The sequence below is a fragment of the Sebastes fasciatus genome, chromosome 6 (genome assembly GCF_043250625.1).
Source record: "Sebastes fasciatus isolate fSebFas1 chromosome 6, fSebFas1.pri, whole genome shotgun sequence".
Lineage (NCBI taxonomy): Eukaryota > Metazoa > Chordata > Actinopteri > Perciformes > Sebastidae > Sebastes > Sebastes fasciatus.
In genome coordinates, this window is record NC_133800.1 from 6,447,177 (window position 1) to 6,469,268 (window position 22,092).

At 40.5% G+C, this 22,092-nt stretch overlaps 1 protein-coding gene across 1 annotated transcript in view; it reads left to right on the forward strand.

Moving 5' to 3' along the window:
• The window catches only part of galnt9 (polypeptide N-acetylgalactosaminyltransferase 9), a 111,583-nt gene that overhangs the window by 55,042 nt on the left and 34,449 nt on the right, over nucleotides 1-22,092 (forward strand). The window contains exon 6 of the mRNA XM_074637332.1: nucleotides 9,526-9,643. Coding sequence (XP_074493433.1) covers nucleotides 9,526-9,643 — 118 coding nt within the window. The remainder of the gene's footprint in view (nucleotides 1-9,525; nucleotides 9,644-22,092) is intronic.

A 22,092-nucleotide genomic window follows, 5' to 3' on the forward strand; every position in this document is an offset into this window, starting at 1 on the left:
CTCAAATCAGAATTGGTCAGCTCTGCCACAACAATGAGAAAAATCTTACATCATTCAACAGAGATGATTACCATGATTTTGTTGCCACTGCAGCGCGGCTGAGCCTCCATAAACATGAAGGCACGACAACAGAGAGACAGGGAGACAGCAGTAACTGGAATGTGTTCAAAACCAGCAGGAGAGGTGTAGCTGCAAAAAATGGATGTGATGTGTTTTATTGATACTGGTTGATACTGTTCAGTAGTTCTGGCTGGGCTCGATTCTCGAATAAACGTGAGTAAAATGTGAGAGAGAAAACAAACTGATAAAGATAGGTGCACATAGCAAATGTGGTCATGCGTATTAAAATGTCCTTCAACTAAATATATATAGCTGCCTCATGTGTAAGGTTAACACTACTCTCTGCCCCTGAGCTCTGATCTCTCTGATGAAATGAATAAATGCATGGATCCCAGTGGATCGTGCGAGGAAACAATTGCCACTGGGAAAACATATGAAATATCATGACTGAATTGAACATTTCATATGCTGCTTTACATGGAGGAGCTGACACTTTAGTTGTTTTGTTTCAACGTGGCAAGGCCATAGCTGATGCTGGAGCCGAGTATGCGAGGTCAAGCCAGAGCCAGCGTGAAGTAGCTCAGCTATTGTTTTTAATCTTTTCCATATTCAAAGCACTGCTGGATTACAAATGTGGCTGTGGGCTTGGTGCATTGCCAGTGCAGCTTTAATGCTATACAATGTTGAGGTCAGATCTGAAGTTGAAACATACAGGCATATGAACATTTTTTTAAAGAGTTTTTAATAGAAAAGGAAATAATATACTAACCTCAAATGTGATACTTGGATATAGAAATGTGAGTGATGGCCCAAAGGTGGCCAACAGCCTGTTCAGCTTGACTTGACAGGACCCTGAAAATATTCAGCATTTTTCAGGAGCCATGGATAATGGCAAAAATATTGCAACACATTATCTGGCTCATCTTGTTCAAAGACACTTCAGTGAGGAGGAAATTGCTAAGATGTGTCCTGAACTCGGGTCATCTAGTCCAGTGGTTCCCAACCTTTTTCCTTAAAGTGGCAGTAGGCAGTATATTTTTGGCATCATTGGGCAAAAAATCCATAATAACCTTTCAGCATTTTGTAATTCAAGTGATCTGAGAGAAAACTAGACTTCTGCACCTCCTCATGGCTCTGTTTTCAGGCTTTAAAAAATCTAGCCTGTGACGGGAGACTTTGAGGTCATTTCATTGAGAGAGCGTTCCTATTGGCTGTGCTCCGGTCATGTGACCGGAACTTGGCGTTCCTTCAACAGTTTTCACAATGGCGGCGGCGTCACAAACTTTCTCATTTTACAGCTAAACCGTGCACTACAAGATGATTCTGAAAACATTTGAGGTGAGAAAATAGGCATTAACGTAACATAATATTGATTCATATTTAATCGAGTATGACTGTTTGATCGGAGTTTGCGAGTGATTGACAGCCGGCTCTCATAGACAGCAGATGGACAGCAGACCTCAGATCAGCTCTGTGAAATCTTGCAGATGCCGTTAGGAGCACCGGAGGACACAGAGGCACATATTTTTTTTTAGGTTACCTGTTTCATGTACTACTGTAACGATATAACTGCAGGAGTTTTGTACAAAACGAGAGTTTTGAGCAGATTATATTCTGTGAATATTGCATCAGAGATAAGTCTTCCTGTTATTTTTAGGAACATTTAATACAAATATTTGTCTGTATTATGTATTTTTTTTTTTAAATTGTTAACAATCATTCAGACATTATAGGCTTGTTTTTTGACAAATTCTTTTTTTTTCTCCTCCCTGACACTTGGTGATCGTTCTATTGGCTCTTTGGTTGTTTTAACTGTGTACTTTTCTAATGCAGGACGAGGCTGTTTAGCAGAGAGGGAAGGCTCTATGAATATATCAGCTTGTGTTCAGGTCTTCACCGTGCCCTTATCCTGCGAGATCTTTTTTTAAGTTTATATCTTAAATAATAATTCAAACTTTAAAAATACAATTTTGGTTTAGTTTTCTTCACAGAAATTAATGAAAGGCTGAGATATGGCAACCGTATATTATTTCTAAAAGTTGTCTTACATCCCTTAAAATCAAGAAGGCCTCGCGACCCCTAGTGGGGGTCAGGGCCCCCCAGGTTGGCAACAAGTGATCTAGTCAAACCTGCAATAACTGATGTTTTTTGGCGACTTGGGGGTGGCAGAAAACAATTGTAAACTCAAAACTGACATATCATCACCTTTAAAATTGATATGACAAACATGTTAGCAAACAGTTGAGAGCTGTTCATTCATTTGGAGAAGTGTTTACCTGTTTTGGGCCTCTACCAACTCCTGAGGGAAATATCTGGCTCTTTAGCTGCTAAATGCTCCACTATGTTCACCAGCTAGTCGCTAACCCGCTAGTCTGCTGTTATGTGCTGAGGAGGTAATGTACAGTGTCTTTTTACAATTTTCTTTTCTGAGAACAGCTGAAAACAAGATGAGAGTGAATCAAAACGGTAAAGTTGCGGGCCGAACAGCTAAACAATTTACTGAAACTCATTAAAAAGCCGAAGAGAGCTGAAGATTCAGGTGATACTTCTCTGTAGGTGCATCATTACAAGCGGCCTCTTTCACATTGTTTTAACATTGTCATTTGATTTATTGCGTTGTTACAGGAATAGTGATTATAGCCACTTTAAATGAAAGACTATCTGTGTGCCAGGCTATCGCAGGAATCACAAGAGACATTGATAAAAAGAAGCAGTTAAATCAAGTGAGATGTGGAACATGCCAACAGCGCTACAGCTCAATATCAGGATATGTCATAAATTTGCTGCATTGATTAGTACAAAAAAAGATACCACAAGATCAAGGACAAGCACAGAGAGCATAAATAAACATCGCAAAAAATACTAGTAAAAGCAATCACACAAGTAAAGTAGCTACTGTAGCATAAGCTTCTCTACCTGGTTGTTCTAGAGCCAAAAGGCTGAACTGCATTTTTGGATTTGTATCACAGAAAGCCTTGGCTGCTGCATTTTAACCAAGCTGCAAACATGAAACATGCTGATGCTTACTGCCAGAATGTCTTCTAATACCTCCAACTAAAGCTAAAAACATTCACACGTACTGTCGGATTTTGACCAGGGGCAATAAAAAGTGAATTCCAAAGCGGAGTCTCATTACCTCGCTCGGTCCAGCGTAGGCAAAGCAATAACGGTTTCATTAGATACAGTTGGTCTCATACAAACAAACAATGTGATAACAGTTTATACCGTGGACCTAAATATTGGATGTTTTATCAAAGCTCCATGAAACTCATGTATTATTGAGCATAAAGTGCTAGACTTGAGATAGATGAAAGATAGGAGAAGAGCCTCACACGCTGCAGAGCTGGTTCGTGTTTCCCCATTGACACTTTGCTGCAAATGGACAGATCGCCTCAAGGGCCAGCTGAAGTGTGTCAGATGTGGGGATTTCTATTGGAAATCATTCTCCCACTTGTTTCCTCAAGGTTTCTGCCTATCAACAACAGAAGCCGTGTGGCCACTCAGAGCACAGTCTCAAAGCCTTTTCTGGGTGTTTGAACACATTCAACTACAAAGCTGGTAAAAAGGCACAAGAAGGCTCAAAACTGCCACATTCTGAGAGCACAGATGACGGAAACCATTTTTAAAGTCTTGACAAAAATAGTTCTTTGGCAACTACAGCAATCATTGACAAGACAGAATAGGAAGGTGGAAAATGGCCACCAAGAGGTTTGAATGAAATCTTCAATGAAAATCACATGGAGACGGTTAATTCCAAGGCCTATGGAAAGGAGGCTGGGTCACGCGTCATATCTATGGAGGTATAACACATGGGCAGTAAAATCTGGCCTGCACTCGCCGAAATTGAGCCAATCACATCGCACGACCGCAGCTTCAGTAACACTGCGCATGTGTTATACCTCTGAGGCTGTGGCTCAGATTGGTTGAGCAGGTCGTCCACCGAACGGAAGGTCGTTGGTTCGATCCCCGGCTGCTCCGGGTCACATGTTGATGTGTCCTTGAGCAAGACACTTAACCCCAAATTGCTCCCGAAGGCACAGCCATCGGTGTGTGAATGAGTATTTAGAATAGATCCTGATGGGCAAAGTTGGTAACTTGCATGGCAGCCTTTGCCATCAGTGTATGAATGTGTGTGTGAATGAGTGAATGCTGACATGTAGTGTACAGAGCTTTGAGTGGAAGACTGGAGTCGGAAAAGCGCTATATAAATGCAAGTCCATTTACAATTTACCCCAAGACCCATGTCTGCTCATGACCCAGCCTCCTTTCCATAGGCCTTGGTTAATTCCTAAGTGGAGAGCCATCTGTATTTAGATAAGATTAGTGCTCTAAAGGAAGGCCCATACTTAAAATCTGTGTAATTTCTTGAGATTGTCATCTGCTGTGGCCACAGTGTAAATCACTTTCAATCACAGAAAATATGAGAATCAGACAGAATAAGCAACATATACACTTACAATACTTCCTGCAATTACTTTTGAAGGGATACCTCAACAAAATACATCAATCTAAGCATCTTGCTCAAATAGATACTTGAAAAAGACCTAAAAGGTGCATTTTGAGTACAGTACATGAACATGACTTAGGGCAGTGATCGCCAAAGCTTCCCATCCGGCCCGCAGAATAATAATGATTTCACCACGGCCGCTGCAGGTGCATCCTGTTGAGCTCTCAGGATAGTCTGTTTATGTCTGCTATACTCGCACGTGCGGAACAGAAATTTGCGAGTTTTACCTGGAAAGTTTTGGCAGTGCACCAGTTATTTCCTGTCAGCTGTAGCATGCCAGTCAGCTTAGCCTGGTTACAATCTTCAACTGAAGTCGGGCATATCTGTGGATACACTTCAAATATTTAATTTATGACGCCATCGCCCCAATGTGTCAACTAGCAGAACAAAATACTGGACCGTGAGTCCTTCTCTCCACAGCGTTCAGGCAGCCTCCCACAATGTATATCAATATCCATCATTTGAGGGATAGTAGGGCCGGGCAATATGACGATATATATCATCAAAATTATATAAAAATGTCTATCGTATATATTTTTCCATATCGTTTCTATCGTGATATAGGCTAGGCCTTTATTTCTTTCAAATTTTTTTCTATATAATTTCACTTTAAACTGTTCTGTTCACTTTATTCATTCTTAAAATGAGAAAATACTCAGTGCTTTTCATTTTTTTTAAATATTACATTCACACAGGAGTATACAAAAATAGGCTTTACTACGTGGTTATTTCATAAAGACTATTTATTGAATTACCAGAAAACATGCTAGATCGTGATATATATCTTTATTATGAGATATGAAATATCGTGATAGAAGATTTCGGCCACATCGCCCAGCCCTAATGGATGGATCCTTTAAAACACTTTTTAAGATAGTTAGCTTTTTACTTTGAAATATTTATGACATTACTGAACATTTCATTCATTTTCCTCTCACATGTTACTGGAAGCATCAAGGCTGTCATACCATTTGAAATGAGAGGGCGGAGACAAGTCAGACGTCGGGTTCAGAAAGCCGTTTCAACAGCAGTGTCTTCATCTGGGGGAGAAGTATGCTGTCTTAAATGAAAGTCTTTATCTTGCCAAATTGCATACACGTATCAGATGTTCATACTGCCTACTGCAAGCAAATGATCCGGGCGCAGAAGTTAAGGGGTGTGAGGGGCGGATGAGCCCTGCAGGCCGACCATCTGCACACTAAAAATAACCAAACTCTAATGACATTAAATGAGAAATCCACTGGAAGATTCCACCATCAATCTGGGATGTCTAAAGCAGTCCAGAAATGATTTTGTGTTTCCTCTCGCTTTTTCCACAAACACACTTCCTCTCATGTTGCCGTTTGAAGTGAGTTATCTGTGCTGTACACGTGTAGGTACAAAGAGCCAGAACAACAGTGCAGCTGAAAAAAAAGTGGTGACGGAGAGAGAACAATGACTGAGTGTGTCATTCCCACTCACAAAATATTCCAAAAAAGCCTCTGGTGTTATATTTCACACCCAACTGATGGCAGGGTCAAACAGAGCAGAAACGGTGGTTGCATCGCATCAAAGCCTATTGAACGCTTTAGTTGATGGAGGAGCTGCTACCTCTGGGTCTTCTATGATTGATTTCTCTTTGTTTGATTGTTGAACACTGCTGTAAGATTGTGAGTCAGGAATGAAACCGTCGCTGTTTGATTCCTGAAACCAAAAGTGGACATGTATAGTATTCAGCCTCTCTATTTTTTTTTTTTGCATTTTTGGAGGAACAGCTGGCTCTTATTACTCATTTAATTGGCTTCAGTTAATTGGCTCTAGTAGGGGAATTACTTTTTCATGCCTTAATATTGCATGTTTGATCACCTTGCTCACCAGAAAAATGAGAGAGGCACCAAACCTTGCTGTAATTTTATCTTTTCTCTTCCCAGCAAACATTACCGACACATAATGCACTAAACTTAGACTATAATCAATGCGAGGATGTTTCTTCTACAACATTACCTGGTGTGTTGAAAAGCATCACAAACATAACAAATGTGGTCTGCCAGAGGTTTTAGCTTCATCATCACATGCGTCTGACTTAAGGTGCTGAGTCTGTACTTTAACACAGAGACGGTGTTTACATTGCCAGGGAGCTTACTCTAAAGAGAACACTCAAAGAGAGCTGCACAAAGTTTGCACTGTGCAGACAAGCAAGGTAGGTCACTTGTCAAGAGAGGAGAAAGGATGAGGTGAACGAGGCTGAGTGTGTGCTGTGTCTTGTCTTTTTTTATCTGCACAGTGAGTGGAAATAACGGCACTTGAAAGCCTCCCTGTCACCGCCTAAGAATTTAAACAAAGACTGTAGGAGGTTACGTCAGGCAATGAGAGTATATGCAGGCCTCGCTTGTTTTAACAGAAATGACTTATCAGTGTTGAACATAGGTATTTAATGATGGCAAAGACGTTCTCAGCATTAATGTGAGTATTTTAGGGCTGTTAATCGATTAAAATATATAATTGCCATTAATGGCATGATTGTGTCCATAGTTAATCACGATTAATCACAAATTAATCACATTTTTTATCTGTTCAAAATGAACCTTACAGGGAGATTTTTCAAGAATTCAATACTCTTATCAACATGGGAGTGGACAAATATGTTTGCTTTATGCAAATAAATGTATATATTTATTATTGGAAATCAATTAACAACACAAAACAATGCAAATTGTTGTCCAGAAACCCTCACAGGTACTACATTTAGCATAACAAATATAATATTCTCAAATCATAACATGGCAAACTTCAGCTGAACAGGCAACAACAGCTGTCAATGTGTCAGTGTGCTGACTTGACTATGACTTGTCCTAAACTGCATGTGATTATCATAAAGTGGGCATGTCTGTAAAGGGGAGACTCGTGGGTACCCATAGAACCCGTTTTCATTCACATATCTTGAGTTCAGAGGTCAAGGGAACCCTTTGAAAATGGCCATGCCAGTTTTTCCTTGCCAAAATTTAGCGCAAGTTTGGAGCGTTATTTAGCTTCTTTCGAGGCAAGCTAGTACGACATGCTTGACAATGTATTCCTTAGGTTTTCTAGTTTCATATCTTGCCAGTATCTTCACTCTAGCTTTAAAACTGAGCCCTCTTCAACCAAAAAATCGCAAGTTGTGTTAAAGAAATTAGTGGCGTTAAAACAAATTTTGCGTTAATGCATTATTATCATGTTAACTTTGACAGCCCTAGAGTATTTATTTTCTACTTTGAATTAAGTGTCACTGTAGTTTGATGGATTCCACATGAATAATGAGAGTGGGCGAGCACTTCTAAATTGTTTTAAATAAGGAGTGTTAAAATATAACTTTTAATCAGTAATCACCATGAAGAAAAAAGCTTGCATTTTTAGTGAAAATATATACTAACCTGTCACACTGTTGTTTCTTTAAAATGTCTTATTTTGAGCAACTAACATATATTTGGCACTACTCGTATAACACGCTCTGTGAGCAAAAATGGTTGGAAAGCTTTTCTTGAAATATAATGGTCCAGGTGGGTTTACATCCATCCATGCATAAGAGATTAATTCATCTACTGATGAAGGCTTTTCAAAATAACACTCCATGGTGACGACGGTCCAGACAATGTTTTATATGTGGTCTAAACCTAAAAGCACCTTTCTTTCTGGCTCACACACGGTATGGCTCAGTGCACTCTTTAAATACCCATAGTCCATGAATCATAATGCAGCTTTCTCCTTCTAGTGCGTTCTACTGCTGTGTCTCTCCAACTGAAGAGGCAGATACACACATGCCTCTTCTATTCAGTATGTGTGAGTGTAACAATATATGGTGAACTCGCCCCGGGCGTCATTCCAGAAAGAAGAATAAAGCCACTCATTGGTCACTTTAGAGTAAAAAAATAACACAGCTCAGTACTCCGTATGAATGTCGTGCTTTTTGTGGGGCTTTTTTTTCCCCAGAGCACTTACGGTCTGACAGATCGTAAAAAGCAGCCCCGGGGGAAGAGCAGCTAAAGGGGGCCATTTCTTTTAGTAAAGGTGGAAAGTAACCACTTTGTTTTGTGAAAAACACTCTCTATCTCTTGCTCTACCAGCTGAACTTGTGTAGTTTTTAAGTTGCGCTAGTTTTGAAAGTATTTTTAGGTTTTTCGACTAAAACGTTGTATTAAATATAATGAAATCTGACAGTTACAGTTAAAATGCCATGCTGGATTGTTGTACTGAACTGGCATGGAGAATAGCGCTAGTGTCATGTTTTATTTTCTTTATCTTCTACACCAGTGGTTCTCAAACGTTTTGGTGCCAGAGACCCCTTAATGAACAATAGCAAAACAGGCATAATCCTAATAAATCCAGATCTTTTAATTTACCAGTGTAAAGATGACATAAAATAATGAACTTATTGCTGTGTGTAACAATCATATCATATCATATATCATGGTTTCTATTGGCCCAAAGCTAACGTGGGTGGGAGTAATGGACACAATATGCTTGTTTTATTGGTGCATTTGGTCCCCATCTGTAGATATGCACGTTTTAATGAGACAGCACAATTTTATAATTTATAGTAAATTATTTCGCGGACCCCCGACAAGAGAATCCCTGTTCTACACAACTTTTTATTTCATCTAAATATTAAAGCTGCACTAATCAATATTTTTATATTATTGTGTATCAAATTACTATGTTTAATATGAAGGGTGTAGCTCATGGTGATGAACCCACAGAGAATAATCCACCAATTCTGCATTAGATAAAAGACATTTTTAAACTGAACTAGGCTGATCTGGGAAGATGAAAAATCTGGTCACTCTGGTCTCTCTGGTCAAAGGAAGGCACAACAGAACTTTGAAAACCTGAGATGCCTTCTGCCTTGATATGCATTGAATATTTAAGCATTCTCTGTGGGTGCATAAAAGTTTAGTGGCTGGATAATGATATTCAAACGATGCTGTCTCTCTTTGCTCATCCAGAACTCCAGCTATGATCGGCTGCTCCTTTGTGGTTGATCGGGAATACTTCGGCGATATTGGTCTGCTGGATCCCGGCATGGAGGTCTACGGAGGCGAGAACATCGAGCTCGGCATGCGGGTAAGGACCACAGATTTTCACCCACGCTGCTGTTAAAATATATTCAAATTGGAATGATAAATAATTTGAAATGTAGACTTTTTTTCTTTTTTAAACTGAATTAAAATTCACTGTGTTCAGCAGGAGATGAAATTGCTCGGAGAATTGCTGCAAGAAAAGTTTTTTTTTAATGAGGCCTCCTCCAAAGCTGGAGTTTTTCCTCGTGTGCTGTGGTACACCAGGAAGGCCACACAAAAAGCCATAATTACAAATCCAATATTTGAGGAGGTAATTTTTAGATGTAAAGTCCTCGTCGGAATGATTTGTGAAATCTATATTCAGACTTCGGAACAGCTTATGATGAAGTTTTCTTATGTTTCCCTGCCAGGGGGAAACAGCTTAAGATACTAAACCCAGGGGCGTCAACAGAAGCCATGATTAAACTTTGCAAAGTTTTCTTAGATGGGAGTGGAGGAGAAAAAAAAAAAATCCCCCTTAATGCAAATCTTCAACCAACCCAAAGGCTCTAAAGCCTGTATACGGAAAATGTAAATCTCTTTTGCTGCTGCTTTGAGTTGAATTTAACGCTTCATGTGAGCGAAGGGCTTGCTGAAGAATTGGTTAGCGTTTAAATTCAGAAAATGTTTCTCTCCAGCCGAGTGGAACCATTCTGAATCTAAACGCACTCCTTTGGCTTATTGGAATGAGATATGCTTGAAAGATCCCACTCCTTCATTTAACGTCTTCCACCACATCCATTTCAAAATCTCGAGATGGCTTCAACGACACCTCTGAAGTGTCGGGCGCCTTTGAAAAAGCACTCGAACGGAGGCTGGAGAATGGATCTTGGTTTGCAGATTGCCGCCGGGCTTTATTGAAGCCAAACACGTTAACACTAGTTGGTGACCATTTCAGAGCCTCTCATTATACATCATAGAGTGGCTTTTCCCCTACATCAATAGCATGTTTTCTTTTTGCTATTGCCAATAATGACACTAGTCATCTATCTTCTTGTGTCTTTATCTGATGTTGTTTTGCCATTATTGTAGAGTGATAACTCAGCATTATGTGCCAACTGCCAACAGCCTCCCCCAAGGTTACGCAGTGTTTTCTCATTCAGTAGAGCTGCTTATATGTACCTAACAAACCATGAGACTGAGTTAGATGAAGTTCGTGGGGGGAGATCAATTCAACGGCAGCAGCTAAATAAAGTTAGAACAACTCTATTGAACTGCGTGACATAGTGTAACAGTGAACTTCTTTTTGGCTCTCACACACATCACAAGCTCCTCGTTGACTGTTTTCACCACGATTATTCACTGTAGCTTTTTGATTCATGAAGCGAATATGCTTCTCTGTCTCCGAACACAATGCCGTCACCAATGCAATTACCTCTCCTCCTGTTTGGCCTGCTCCGTGTGGAAATGAAACACATGCCACAGAAAAAAAAGGGGCTATTCAGCACATGTACAAGCTTGAATAGGTCTGCAGTCAACAACCAGCTTCAGCCATTCATATTGTACAGCCGCTAATGGAATGGAGATGGGCTTCTGGCGAGTGGACGGCAATTACTCCTCTAAGGCTACTGCGGCTCAGGCAGCTCATTGTAGTGCCGGCTGAGGAGTTGCCATTTCGGATAGGCTTGATTGACAAGAACACGTTTAACAATTAGCCAGGGCAGCTCACAATAGCGGAGCCTGCCCGGGACCATCTGACTACAGGGGGCTGATGAAAGGCAGGGTTCACACAGAAAGGTTATGGCGTATTTATAATTTACTGTTAGCGCCGGCCTCTGTAGATTGCTCTGGGTAAAAAGGCTTCCAGGATCTAAAGAACTGGCCTCTTTGTAAGCAGAAAGGAGGCTAGGATGTGCTAGGGCTGATTATACGGTACATAGCACTGCATGTGGTGTTGTTTCCACGAGGAAAAGAATGAAATAAAAACCAAGGGAAAGGGGAAAATAAATCATAGATCTCTCTGTAGTTTTCTGTTTGTTCACATGTGAAATAATTTACAGGGTTGGACCTGTAAAATGAAAAGAAAATGACAGAGAGAGGATGAAACTACAGAGACAAAGAAAATGGAAATGGAAAAGATGCTCTCAGTATGATGTAGTGAGCGATAGATGCATCATCTGCAGCCACACCACGAATATATTAACTCTTGGAAGCTACATTTTCATTCCAAAATGAACTAAAATCAACTGGATGTATTCTTACTAGGGCTGTCAATCGATCAAAATAGTTTTTCGCGATTAATCACAAATTAATCATACATTTTTTATCTGTTCAAAATGAACCTTAAAGGGAGATTTTTCAAGAATTTAATCAACATGGGAATGGACAAATGTGCTTGCTTTATGCACATGTATGTATATATTTATTATTAGGAATCAATTAACAACACAAAATAATGACAAATATTGTCCAGAAACCCTCACAGGTACTGCATTTAGCATAAAACATATGCTAAAATCATAATATGGCAAACTGCAGCTCAACAGGCAAAAACAGCTGTCAGTGTGTCAGTGTGCTGACTTGACTATGACTTGCCCCAAACTGCACATGATTATCATAAAGAGGTCATGTCTGTAAAGGGGAGACTCGTGGGTACCCAGAGAACCGAAGATCGGATCACAAGTGGCCACTGAAGACGCATGTGGAGACGCATTCTAATGCCAGGTGTGAACAGACTTACTTAAAGCTGTCCACTTGTGATCGGATCACTGAGGACGCATGTTAATACCAAGTGTGAACAAGGCAATTGACAGCCCTAATTCTTACTTTTACTGGATCGGCTATTGATGTTGCTTAACCCCATAACACAGTTTTCCCCATGTACTAGCAACATAGGAATTTGATATCTCCACCTTTTAAAAAGTTGTAAATGTCTGAACACAAACATCCTGCTTGCCACAAGGCTTCGTTCGCAAACAGAGAAAAATGGTCGGGGACAGAAATGATGAATTCTGCCAGAAGTGTCAATATGAGTTTATCCTGTAATGTGTCTCCCACCCCTCCTGCATTGCTGAGTCTTTGCTGATATAGCATCCTAGGAGACCGGGACATTGCCTTTCATTTCAAAGATCCTGTGGGCACAAGCATTACACTGTGGTAAATCTGTGGGCTGAAACCTTCCTACATATGTTTTAATTTTCTTAATATATTTTCTCTTGCGAAGTTAACAGCTCATATAGACTAAGGTAAGGGAATGTCAATCCACTGAATCAGTGCATTGCTGAGTAAACATCTACTGGGGTTTGACTTTTTTGTTTTTTTTCAAATGCACACAGTGATACCATTATATTTGTTTAGAAGTTATATTTGATATCCTCTCATTTTCCACTATAAAAACTATACAATATGGGGGATATGTACCACGTTTAACGATTACAAATTAAAAAAAAGACATAGATTGTTCAAAGAAATTAAAACATCATTACAGAGTAGAGACAAGTTTAGGAAGCCGTGATCAATGCCAGCAGCGTAACATGGTTGTGTTTGTGTGTTTTTTTATGGCCCTCACCCCCCAAAATTAAGCGTACACTTGTGTGCGCACACACAACCACTCCTGACAACTGCAAAGCGGACAACTGCTATGTAGCCATGCAACTCCCATCCTGCAAACCAGCCTCTGATCAGCACCACGGACAGCAGCCGAAGCGGCAAATTTCTCAACACTAATCTTACAGCCTGCCCTGGACTCAAACCACAGCCTGAAACGCATGATGCACATGAAGGCCCAGCTACAATAATAAAGCTGCAAAATAATTGTCGTTCTACATGGGCCCCTCTGCAGCTGCACCGGTTACACCGCTCATATTTACGCCATTAATCAATGCTATGTCAAATGATTGACCTGACTGACATCTTGTTGTGCAGGTAAGTTTGAGTGTTATGTTGCCTCCTTATGTACTAGTCCGTGGCCTCTTTTTTTTTAGTAGGAGGTGTTGCACACCTAGGCAATGGCGTAAATATCAGTGGTGCAATCGGTGCAGCTGCACAGGGGCCCAGAAGCTGTCAGGGGCCCAGGTAGGACGACATTTCTTTTGCAGCTTTATTATTGTAGCTGGGCTCTGTTGTGCATCAACTGTTTCAGGCTGTTGTTTGAGTCCAGGGAAGGCTTTTATATTAGTGTTGATAAATTTGGCGCTTTGGCAGTGGCAGGTTTGCAGGATGGGAGTTGAATGGTGACATAGCAATTGTCTGCTTTGCAATTGTCCGGAGTGGTTGTGTGTGCATGCACGAGCGTGCGCTTAATTTTGGGGGTGAGGGCCCAAGAAAAAAAATCACAACTATGTTATGCTGCTAAACGAAGGCCACAAGAAGTAGGTGGAAGGAAAGCAATTTATGCTTCAAAATATAAATTTGGAGGCTACATAAAGCTGGTAACTTATAGTAGGGCACTCAGAGAGTGCAGACCTCCGCCAATGCCATTTCCATACTATAAAATGTAATGGGTTCTTCCATGGCCCGTGTAACACTCTTCCACCAAGTTTCATGAAAACATGCCGGCAAAACACACCAGCAAACAAGCAAACAAACAAACCAACCTCCTTGTTGAAGGTAATAATGTAGTGTTTTACTTTACTCAGTATAATAACTGTGTTAATTTTACTTTTGTATTATTTTTTTCCAGCAAGGAAACTTTTGTATGATTCAACATTTGTATGTCGAATCATGACAGTAGCAGAAATAAAAAAATAATTGGACAAGATTAAAAGTATTTAAATCAATATCAAAACAATTATTAACAATAAAGGCTTGTATACCTTTTTGAGTCGAGACCCCCCCAGAAGAATGAGGTCGGTGCTCGCGGCCCTCCCCTCTGCCCGACGTAATCAGCTGTTTCTACGCGCCTCCCCCGTGCTGATTTTGAGTGCTTATTGTGAATATTCTGATCGATAAATGTAGGCTAAATAAATAATGCTTTGTTTGTGGTGAGTTTTGTTTAGCCATCAACCATCTGGCGACCCCCATAAATTATCTTTCAACCCCCTGACCTCCAGGTTGAGAACCACTGGTCTACACATGCGATGTTTCAGCTGCATTTTCAGTCGTCTGTTTCATCCAAACACTTTGACGTGTACTAATTTGGTTAATAAATATTTTCATCCAACAGCCTCTTTTTTTGCCAATAAAGGCCAATCTGAGTCTAGATGGGTTTACCACACACAGTATGTCCATGTGCTCACATCGCCACCGGGAAACCATCCAAACTGCTTTATGAAATCTGTCTCATTCTCATAACAATCAGTCACTTCCAAATCCAAAAAAACTCAAGTGTGATCTCATTGGGTGGCCTGCTTGTCTCAATGACATTTATTAAACTCACCAGGAACTCCTTTCAGAAGTAATGAACCAAAAAATTATTCTTTTTTTTTTTTCTTTGAAGCCTGGTCTCCATAACCACCTGGGCTGGGCCTCGAGGCATATGGTCATAATCTCTCTGTCGTGAGGAGAATGGAGCTAATTAAAGTCTAGCAGGACCAACAGCAAGACAGGAGTGGGACATAATTACACTTCACTATGTCCCCTCCACATCTCCAGCAGAGTTATTACAGTATGATGACAGGTTACAGTACAACAGTTCAGTACATTGATTATGTTGGGTTCAGATTAGATTTTTCATCAAATTTATGTATTAAATATTTAACAGAAAATTGACCACTATACATAATTCAGAAATTAATTTCAAGAGTACAGTGTCTATTACTGTGAGAGACACCTCCCCAGGGGGGAATGAGAGAGATACTGCGTGAGGTGAAAGACAAAGGTGAGTGGCGGTGTTGTGAACTGTTCTGCTGCATCACTGTCCTGATTAACAGGAAGTTAGTTATTGTAGTTTGACTCACCAAAACGGTTAACAGTTGGAGCTGCAGCAGTGACTGTGATACACAGCTCACGGAGCCTTTAAGGTATTTTGGAACCCTTAGTGCCAAATTACTACAATTCGCGCCAAAAATCTTACTTGTATTGTACTTTCGTACAGCTTCTATTCAGCTTCTATGCAGTACACTCCAGTTTAGTCCAAATCAAATGGAAATGGAAAATTTTCCAAATCCTTATTGTGACACAGTATATCGTAAAGAGCATTTATTCATGGTCAGATATTGTAGATTATGGTTTAACTGTATCATCCTTTAGCTAAAAGATGGATTATCTTTTGACGAAGATGCATCGATTATCAGTCAACCAGACAATAAAACCCAAGAGCCCATCTTACAGTATGCTGCATCTTATGCCACCCACTCATATCACAGCCCATCTATTTTTTTTCTTCCAGATATTAACTTTGCTAAATGAAAAAAAATAGATGAATAAATAAACAAACTGTGAAATTAAGATGAGCCAGTAAGCATTATTTCAGGCGTCACAATAACAGGTGCTGCTTCAAAGCAGTTGGTAGATGCAATCAGATGTTGCTTTTAGTTTATTCTGAGAACATCTGCCCGCTGGACACTTTAACACAGCTGATTAACCCCACAAGCCACCTTCATTTGTAGATACAAATGAATTCAAAGGGAGTTGGCACACTCCAGATGTGTTGCTTTGTGAAATGTGTGATGACAATACAACGTACTGCACCAACCTCATGCATGTCTATATACCGATATACCATATACAGTTTGTTCCACATTTTATCATGACCATTTTCAAAGGGGTCCCTTGACCTCTGACCTCAAGATATGTGAATGAAAATGGGTTCTATGGGTACCCACAAGTCTCCCCTTTACAGACATGCCCACTTTATGATAATCACATGCAGTTTTGAAAGTCAAGTCAGCACACTGACACACTGACAGCTGTTGTTGCCTGTTGGGCTGCAGTTTGATTATGATTTGAGCACATTTTTAATGTAAAATGCAGTACCTGTGAGGGTTTCTGGACAGTATTTGTCATTTTCATGTGTTAATTGCTTTCCAATAATAAATATATATATACATTTGCATAAAGCAAGACAATTTGCCCACTCCCATGTTGATAAGAGTTCTAAATACTTGACAAATCTCCCTTTAAGGTACATTTTGGAGAAAAATATGTACAGTCATGCGATTAATCGCGATTAAGTATTTTAATCGAGTAACAGCCCTAATTACAAGTTAAAATCAGCTAAAGTCTTTATCAGTGCGGTGACAGATATTTCACCCCGATATCACGTCAAAGCGTGTCATGGACCCGCCTGTCCACAAGAGGATAGTGTGTCAGTGTTTCCTTTTGCCTCGCCAAGGCGTAAATATTACATGCAAGTATTAAGGTGCAGTACCAGTAGGGGCAACAAAACCACTCACTTAGGTTTAGGAAACACATCATGTTTGGGCTTAAAATATGTACATAATCTAAGTAAAATTCGTTAGGAAACAACGTTACATCACTACGGAAGCCTTGATGAACATCACAAACGTAACTTACAAAACAATACACCGGTCTCGAACACCGGTCTCCTGGTTGAAAGTCCTGTATTTGTTGGACCCATCCACCTGCCCTTCCACCCGCCGTCCTTCTCCCCTTAGAGTCTACGTCATCACATGGCAGTCAGTACAGACTACATGGCATGAATATGACAAGCCTAAAGCAAGAATGACATCCGTATTACATGCTTCTGCTTTTCGCATTAGTGTGTCACACGCCTGACCAGGCTGGACATTTGTGACACAATCTCCGACATACGCCATACCGAATGATCAGCACAACCGGGTCAGGCCCAATCGGGTTAGGGCAGAGAACCAAAGCTCTATCAGTAACACACATCTAGTCAAGACATCTCCACTGCAAACCCTCTGCTCATTGCAGAAACTATGAATACAGTGATGGTTCAGAATAGACCCATATTTAGTTTTGTATGGTAACAAGGCGGACTTTCCCACCGTCGCTTGTATCACTGTTAATCACAAGTTAATGAAAGACTATAAACATAGTTACTGTGGAGAATGTAATTAAAGCACAATACATATATCATGTTTAATACGCCTAAGCTTTAGGTGTCTAGGGCGGCAAATCCAGGTTTACATTGAGAATCAGCAGAACGCAAGATTCCTGACAAATACACATTGGTTCTGCTTTTCAAAGATAGTGATCCTAAAACTATGGGATTTACTGTACTGCTGTTCATCTTGCTTCATTTCGGTGGTGAAATCATCTTCATTCAATCCGCCCAGCCCATAAATCTCAAGTACAGGGCCTCTGACAGTTGGGTGTGTTGTTGTTGTGGTTTGCTGTCAACTTTGTGAAAAGGATGCAGCAACATGATGGTAATGCAGGACTTGACACTGATCCGTTACCAGGACTAACAGAGTAAATGTTAATGTCATCTGCAGGCTACAATGAGTTATCAGGGGGTTGCTAGGATAAGCCCAGAGCAACTTACTTCCTGATAAGCCCGGTTCCTTTTGGGAACAGCAGAGCAGCGTGCGCTCTCTCTGCCCATTCATAACATACCGCACCAAGAATTCTCTTGAGCTGGTGTGTGGGTTGTGTTACGTATTACCCACAGGATCATTCAGATCATACAGATTGTACCTTAATCATTTCCGACATACACCCCATTAGAACGGCTGACCAAACCTCTGTAGTTGCTTGCCTTCGAAGAAGTCACCTTGAAAAGGGCAGGAACGTCGTTACGAGGCGGCATTAAGCCCCAGCCATCTGTGGACACCAGCCATTCTGGCAGCTTCAAAATCACCGGTGTGCCCATGTCCATCAAGCAGCAAATGACGTCGGGCGCTGACCATATGTGAGCCCTCTCCTACAAACTGAGTCATTCCAAAGATGAGAACAAATCTTGGGCCTCTGAGGAATCCTGGTATTACACTTAATCAAATGGAGGGGACAAATGCAGAGAATTATTGGATAAATGCCATAATGAGGAATGCTCTGGACAAGGCACCGTATATCAAACAATCTGGTAGTTACATATGGTGCAGTAGAGTATCCTTTATTGACCTCCGCATATATAACACATTGTATCTATTACAGGGCTGTAGTACTTTCTATCCTCTGCGAATAAAGAAATGCCATTTAATGGTTGCTGGTTAAAGACTAGTTCAAGTTGGGAGAGGACTCAGTTTTTGGCAGTCATGGTCTTGACTTGGTCTGGAGCTTGTTTGGTCTCAGTATTCCTTTTGTCTCGACTGTGCTTTGTCTTTGGCAGTAGTTAGCCTTAACGACAACCCTGCTCTGTTTTCTCGTCCCATTCCTGCTACATGACTGATTCATTCTCTCACAACAGAGCTACAACATGGGCAGAACCATCTTCTCTCCATCAATACAGCCCACGTAAAGGTAACAATAGCATCGGATATTGATTAGGCATTTGTCTTTTTCAATGCCTGCATTATTTAGTGGCTGAATCAATCCGTTAGGGCTTAATGGACTCAGGTTTACTTACTCCATGGTTCATTACTGAACATTCCAGCCTTGCATCCGAGGAGAGACAAGTGAGAAATAGATGCGGCTGTAAAAGTTGCGTATACAACATTCAGACGAAGTATTGTTTCTGAGGAATTACTGCAGGCCTTTGAAGGACTTACTGCCGACATATGGCGAAGTGGAGCGGCTCTGCATATGCTTTGTGTTGTTGTGGAATTCACCGTATGGGTTTGCATTCAATCAGCTGACATTATAAAACATGTTGGTGATTTGCATTTATGCATCTATGCGTTCCATGCATAGATAATTCAAGACTTATATTGTCTTGCTTATACTTCAGGTCCTGCTCATCCAGGCTATATCCGTAATTTAGTCCTCAACAGATTGTGTGTTTGGAAAGTATACTTTATGTTTGCCTTTTAACAGTGACATGTAGCATACTCCTCAGCCTCAGCCTGAAATGGCTTTGGAAAGATGACATGGCTTCCTGAGCATCAGCGTACATCAGAGAGTTGCTGCTTTGGTGTTCAGGGCCAAAGGGATAAGTAATTAGACAGACCTTGTCAGCTTGCCTATTATCCATGTGAATCATAAACTTCATTAAAAACCTCTTTCAAGAGTGACTGCAGATACTCCCACCTTAATTTGAGCACATTTTGACAAGCTAATTAAGATCATTTTAGATGAATTGTGCATTTCACATCCTTCTGCTATTCGGTACAATTGATATAGAGAGAAGCATCAAAAGGCCTCTCTCTGGACGGTATCATTACCAGGAAATACAGTAGCACTTAACAAGCACAGATTGGCTCATCCCATTCATTATCTGAGCATTAGTTAATCCCTTCACGTAATTGTTTCTGTTAGATGTCTCAGACTCAGGTTGAAATCTTGAAAGCATCTGACAAGGCCAAAGTATTTGAAGAGTACAAGCACGCACTGATTTGGTCGCACCAGCAAATCGGCGGGCATATCAAAGACGAAGGGCAGCAACGGGATGGAATTAGCTTTTGACAGGCACAGTTAAAAGGGCCTTTGTATCTCTCTCCATCAACATCCTCCATTTTATGGATGTATGAGGAGGAGAGGCAGGAAAAGAAGGCATGAAATGAAGTGACGGGCCGTGGGGAGTGGCTCATATCCAGCCTCTCAATGGAGGAGGGAGCCTTCAGTTCCCAACGCTTTGAAACATCACTCATCATTACACAAGACTTGAGAGGAAGGGAACGGGGGAGGCTATCATGGCAGTGCTTCTGTCCAGTGTGAGATATTAACTAACTGGGGAAGATGTCCACAGAAAGTCAACAGGTGGTGAAGAAATGTTAATAGAAAAACACTCTGTCCTCTGGCATGGGTAACAAAAAGAATAGCAAAAAGAAAATAGCCTTGTTTACTCCTGTTCAATATCACTCTATTTTTTGTACTGCAAATATGTAGCTAGCATCAGTAACCTGTTAGCTTAGCTTAGCAAAGACTAGAAACAGGGGGAAACAGCTAGCCTGGCCTCGTCCAATGGTAAAAAAATACACCTCTAACAAAGAGTATAGAAGCAAAGAGATGAAGCTCCGGTGTAATTTTGACAACAGCCGCTTCATGCCATTTTGGACTGAAATGTTTATTGTATGTATAATATTTTATCGTTCAACACAGGCCATTTTGGTAGAATATGACAATAGAATCGAAATAATTTGGTTTTATTTTTGTACGGCACTTTGTAGGTGGATGTTTTACCGGCGATCGGTAGTCGCTTTTTAGTCCAAAATGGCGGCAGCATAGCTCTGCTGCTGTGCGCTGATGTTGCAATGAAACAAACTATTGACTTTCACTCCTTGGGAATATACAGTACGTTCTTTGCGACCAAAGCTCCCGAATTAAACATCATATGACATTTGTTAATTCATACAAAAACAGAAGTGTGGAAAATAAATCACTGTGTGGTTTTAGGAGTGGTTTTGTGCAGGACAATGTCTTGGCTGGGAGCAGTAACCTTCCTGGATAAATAAGATATGAAGTCTTAATTAATGATGTTTAGAGGTGCTGGAAGGCAGATTGTGTTACCTTTGAACAGAGCCTTTGAACTGTTAACCCCTGTCTCCAGTCTTTATGCTAACCAGCTGGTAGCTGTAGCTTCACATTTAGCATAGAAAAAACAGTATGTCCTCTCATCTAACTCTTGACAAGAAAGCAAATAAGCGTATTTCCCAGAATGTCAAACTATTAACCAGTCTTTATTTTAAATACACATTGTAAAGAAACTAGAACAGGTTGTAGGCTATTGAAGGCTCATTTACTAAGCTGCAACACATCCGTCAAATGTTAAGTGCATTAATTCAGGATCAGGCTCCGTGTCACCTCGTGACTCAGGGTATACTTTGCTAGGTGCTCAGATTTCTGCTTTTCTTGTCCACCCTCCTCCAACACGAACTGTGAAAAATAAAATTATTACAGCACACTGTTATTCTGAATAGGCTACTTGTTAACATCTTAACTAGATGTTATGCTGTTGGGGCTCTGTCCTAATTAGCTAGCTTGTTTGTGCTTTTGTAAAAAATAGGGAATGTATTATTTATGGTAATTAAAGAATGTAAGCCGTGCCAGAGACCTGTCAATGTTGTCAATGTGTTTTGCTGATGGAGGTCGATGAAGTCATAAATTACTAAATGCACATCTAACTCTTCAAATGCCAGTGTGAAATGGAAGCACCATGCTTTGTGATCCTCTTAAACTGTTAATTTTACAAGATAAAAAAAATGAATGGCACATGAATTCCTTTATGCAGCGTGATATATTTCACTTAATAAACCAGGCGGTTTGTCGTCCCTCACATTATAATGTTACCTCTGTATTTTCCTGTTGATATTCTTCTCACTCACACGACAGCTTTGAAAAATGACTTGCTACTGTGTGATATTCACAGCTTTCAGTACTGGAAATTAGTGTTGGTGTGAATAAACATCGCATAGAATAGATAGTGACACCAGAGCTGATTCTAAATAAGGAAAAAGGTTAGCTCCATGACTGTTTCAATATATTCTGCCTTCTCTGTGTCTAATAACAGTTTTGCCAGCACAGCGATGGTTCAGCATACAGTATCACAGGGAA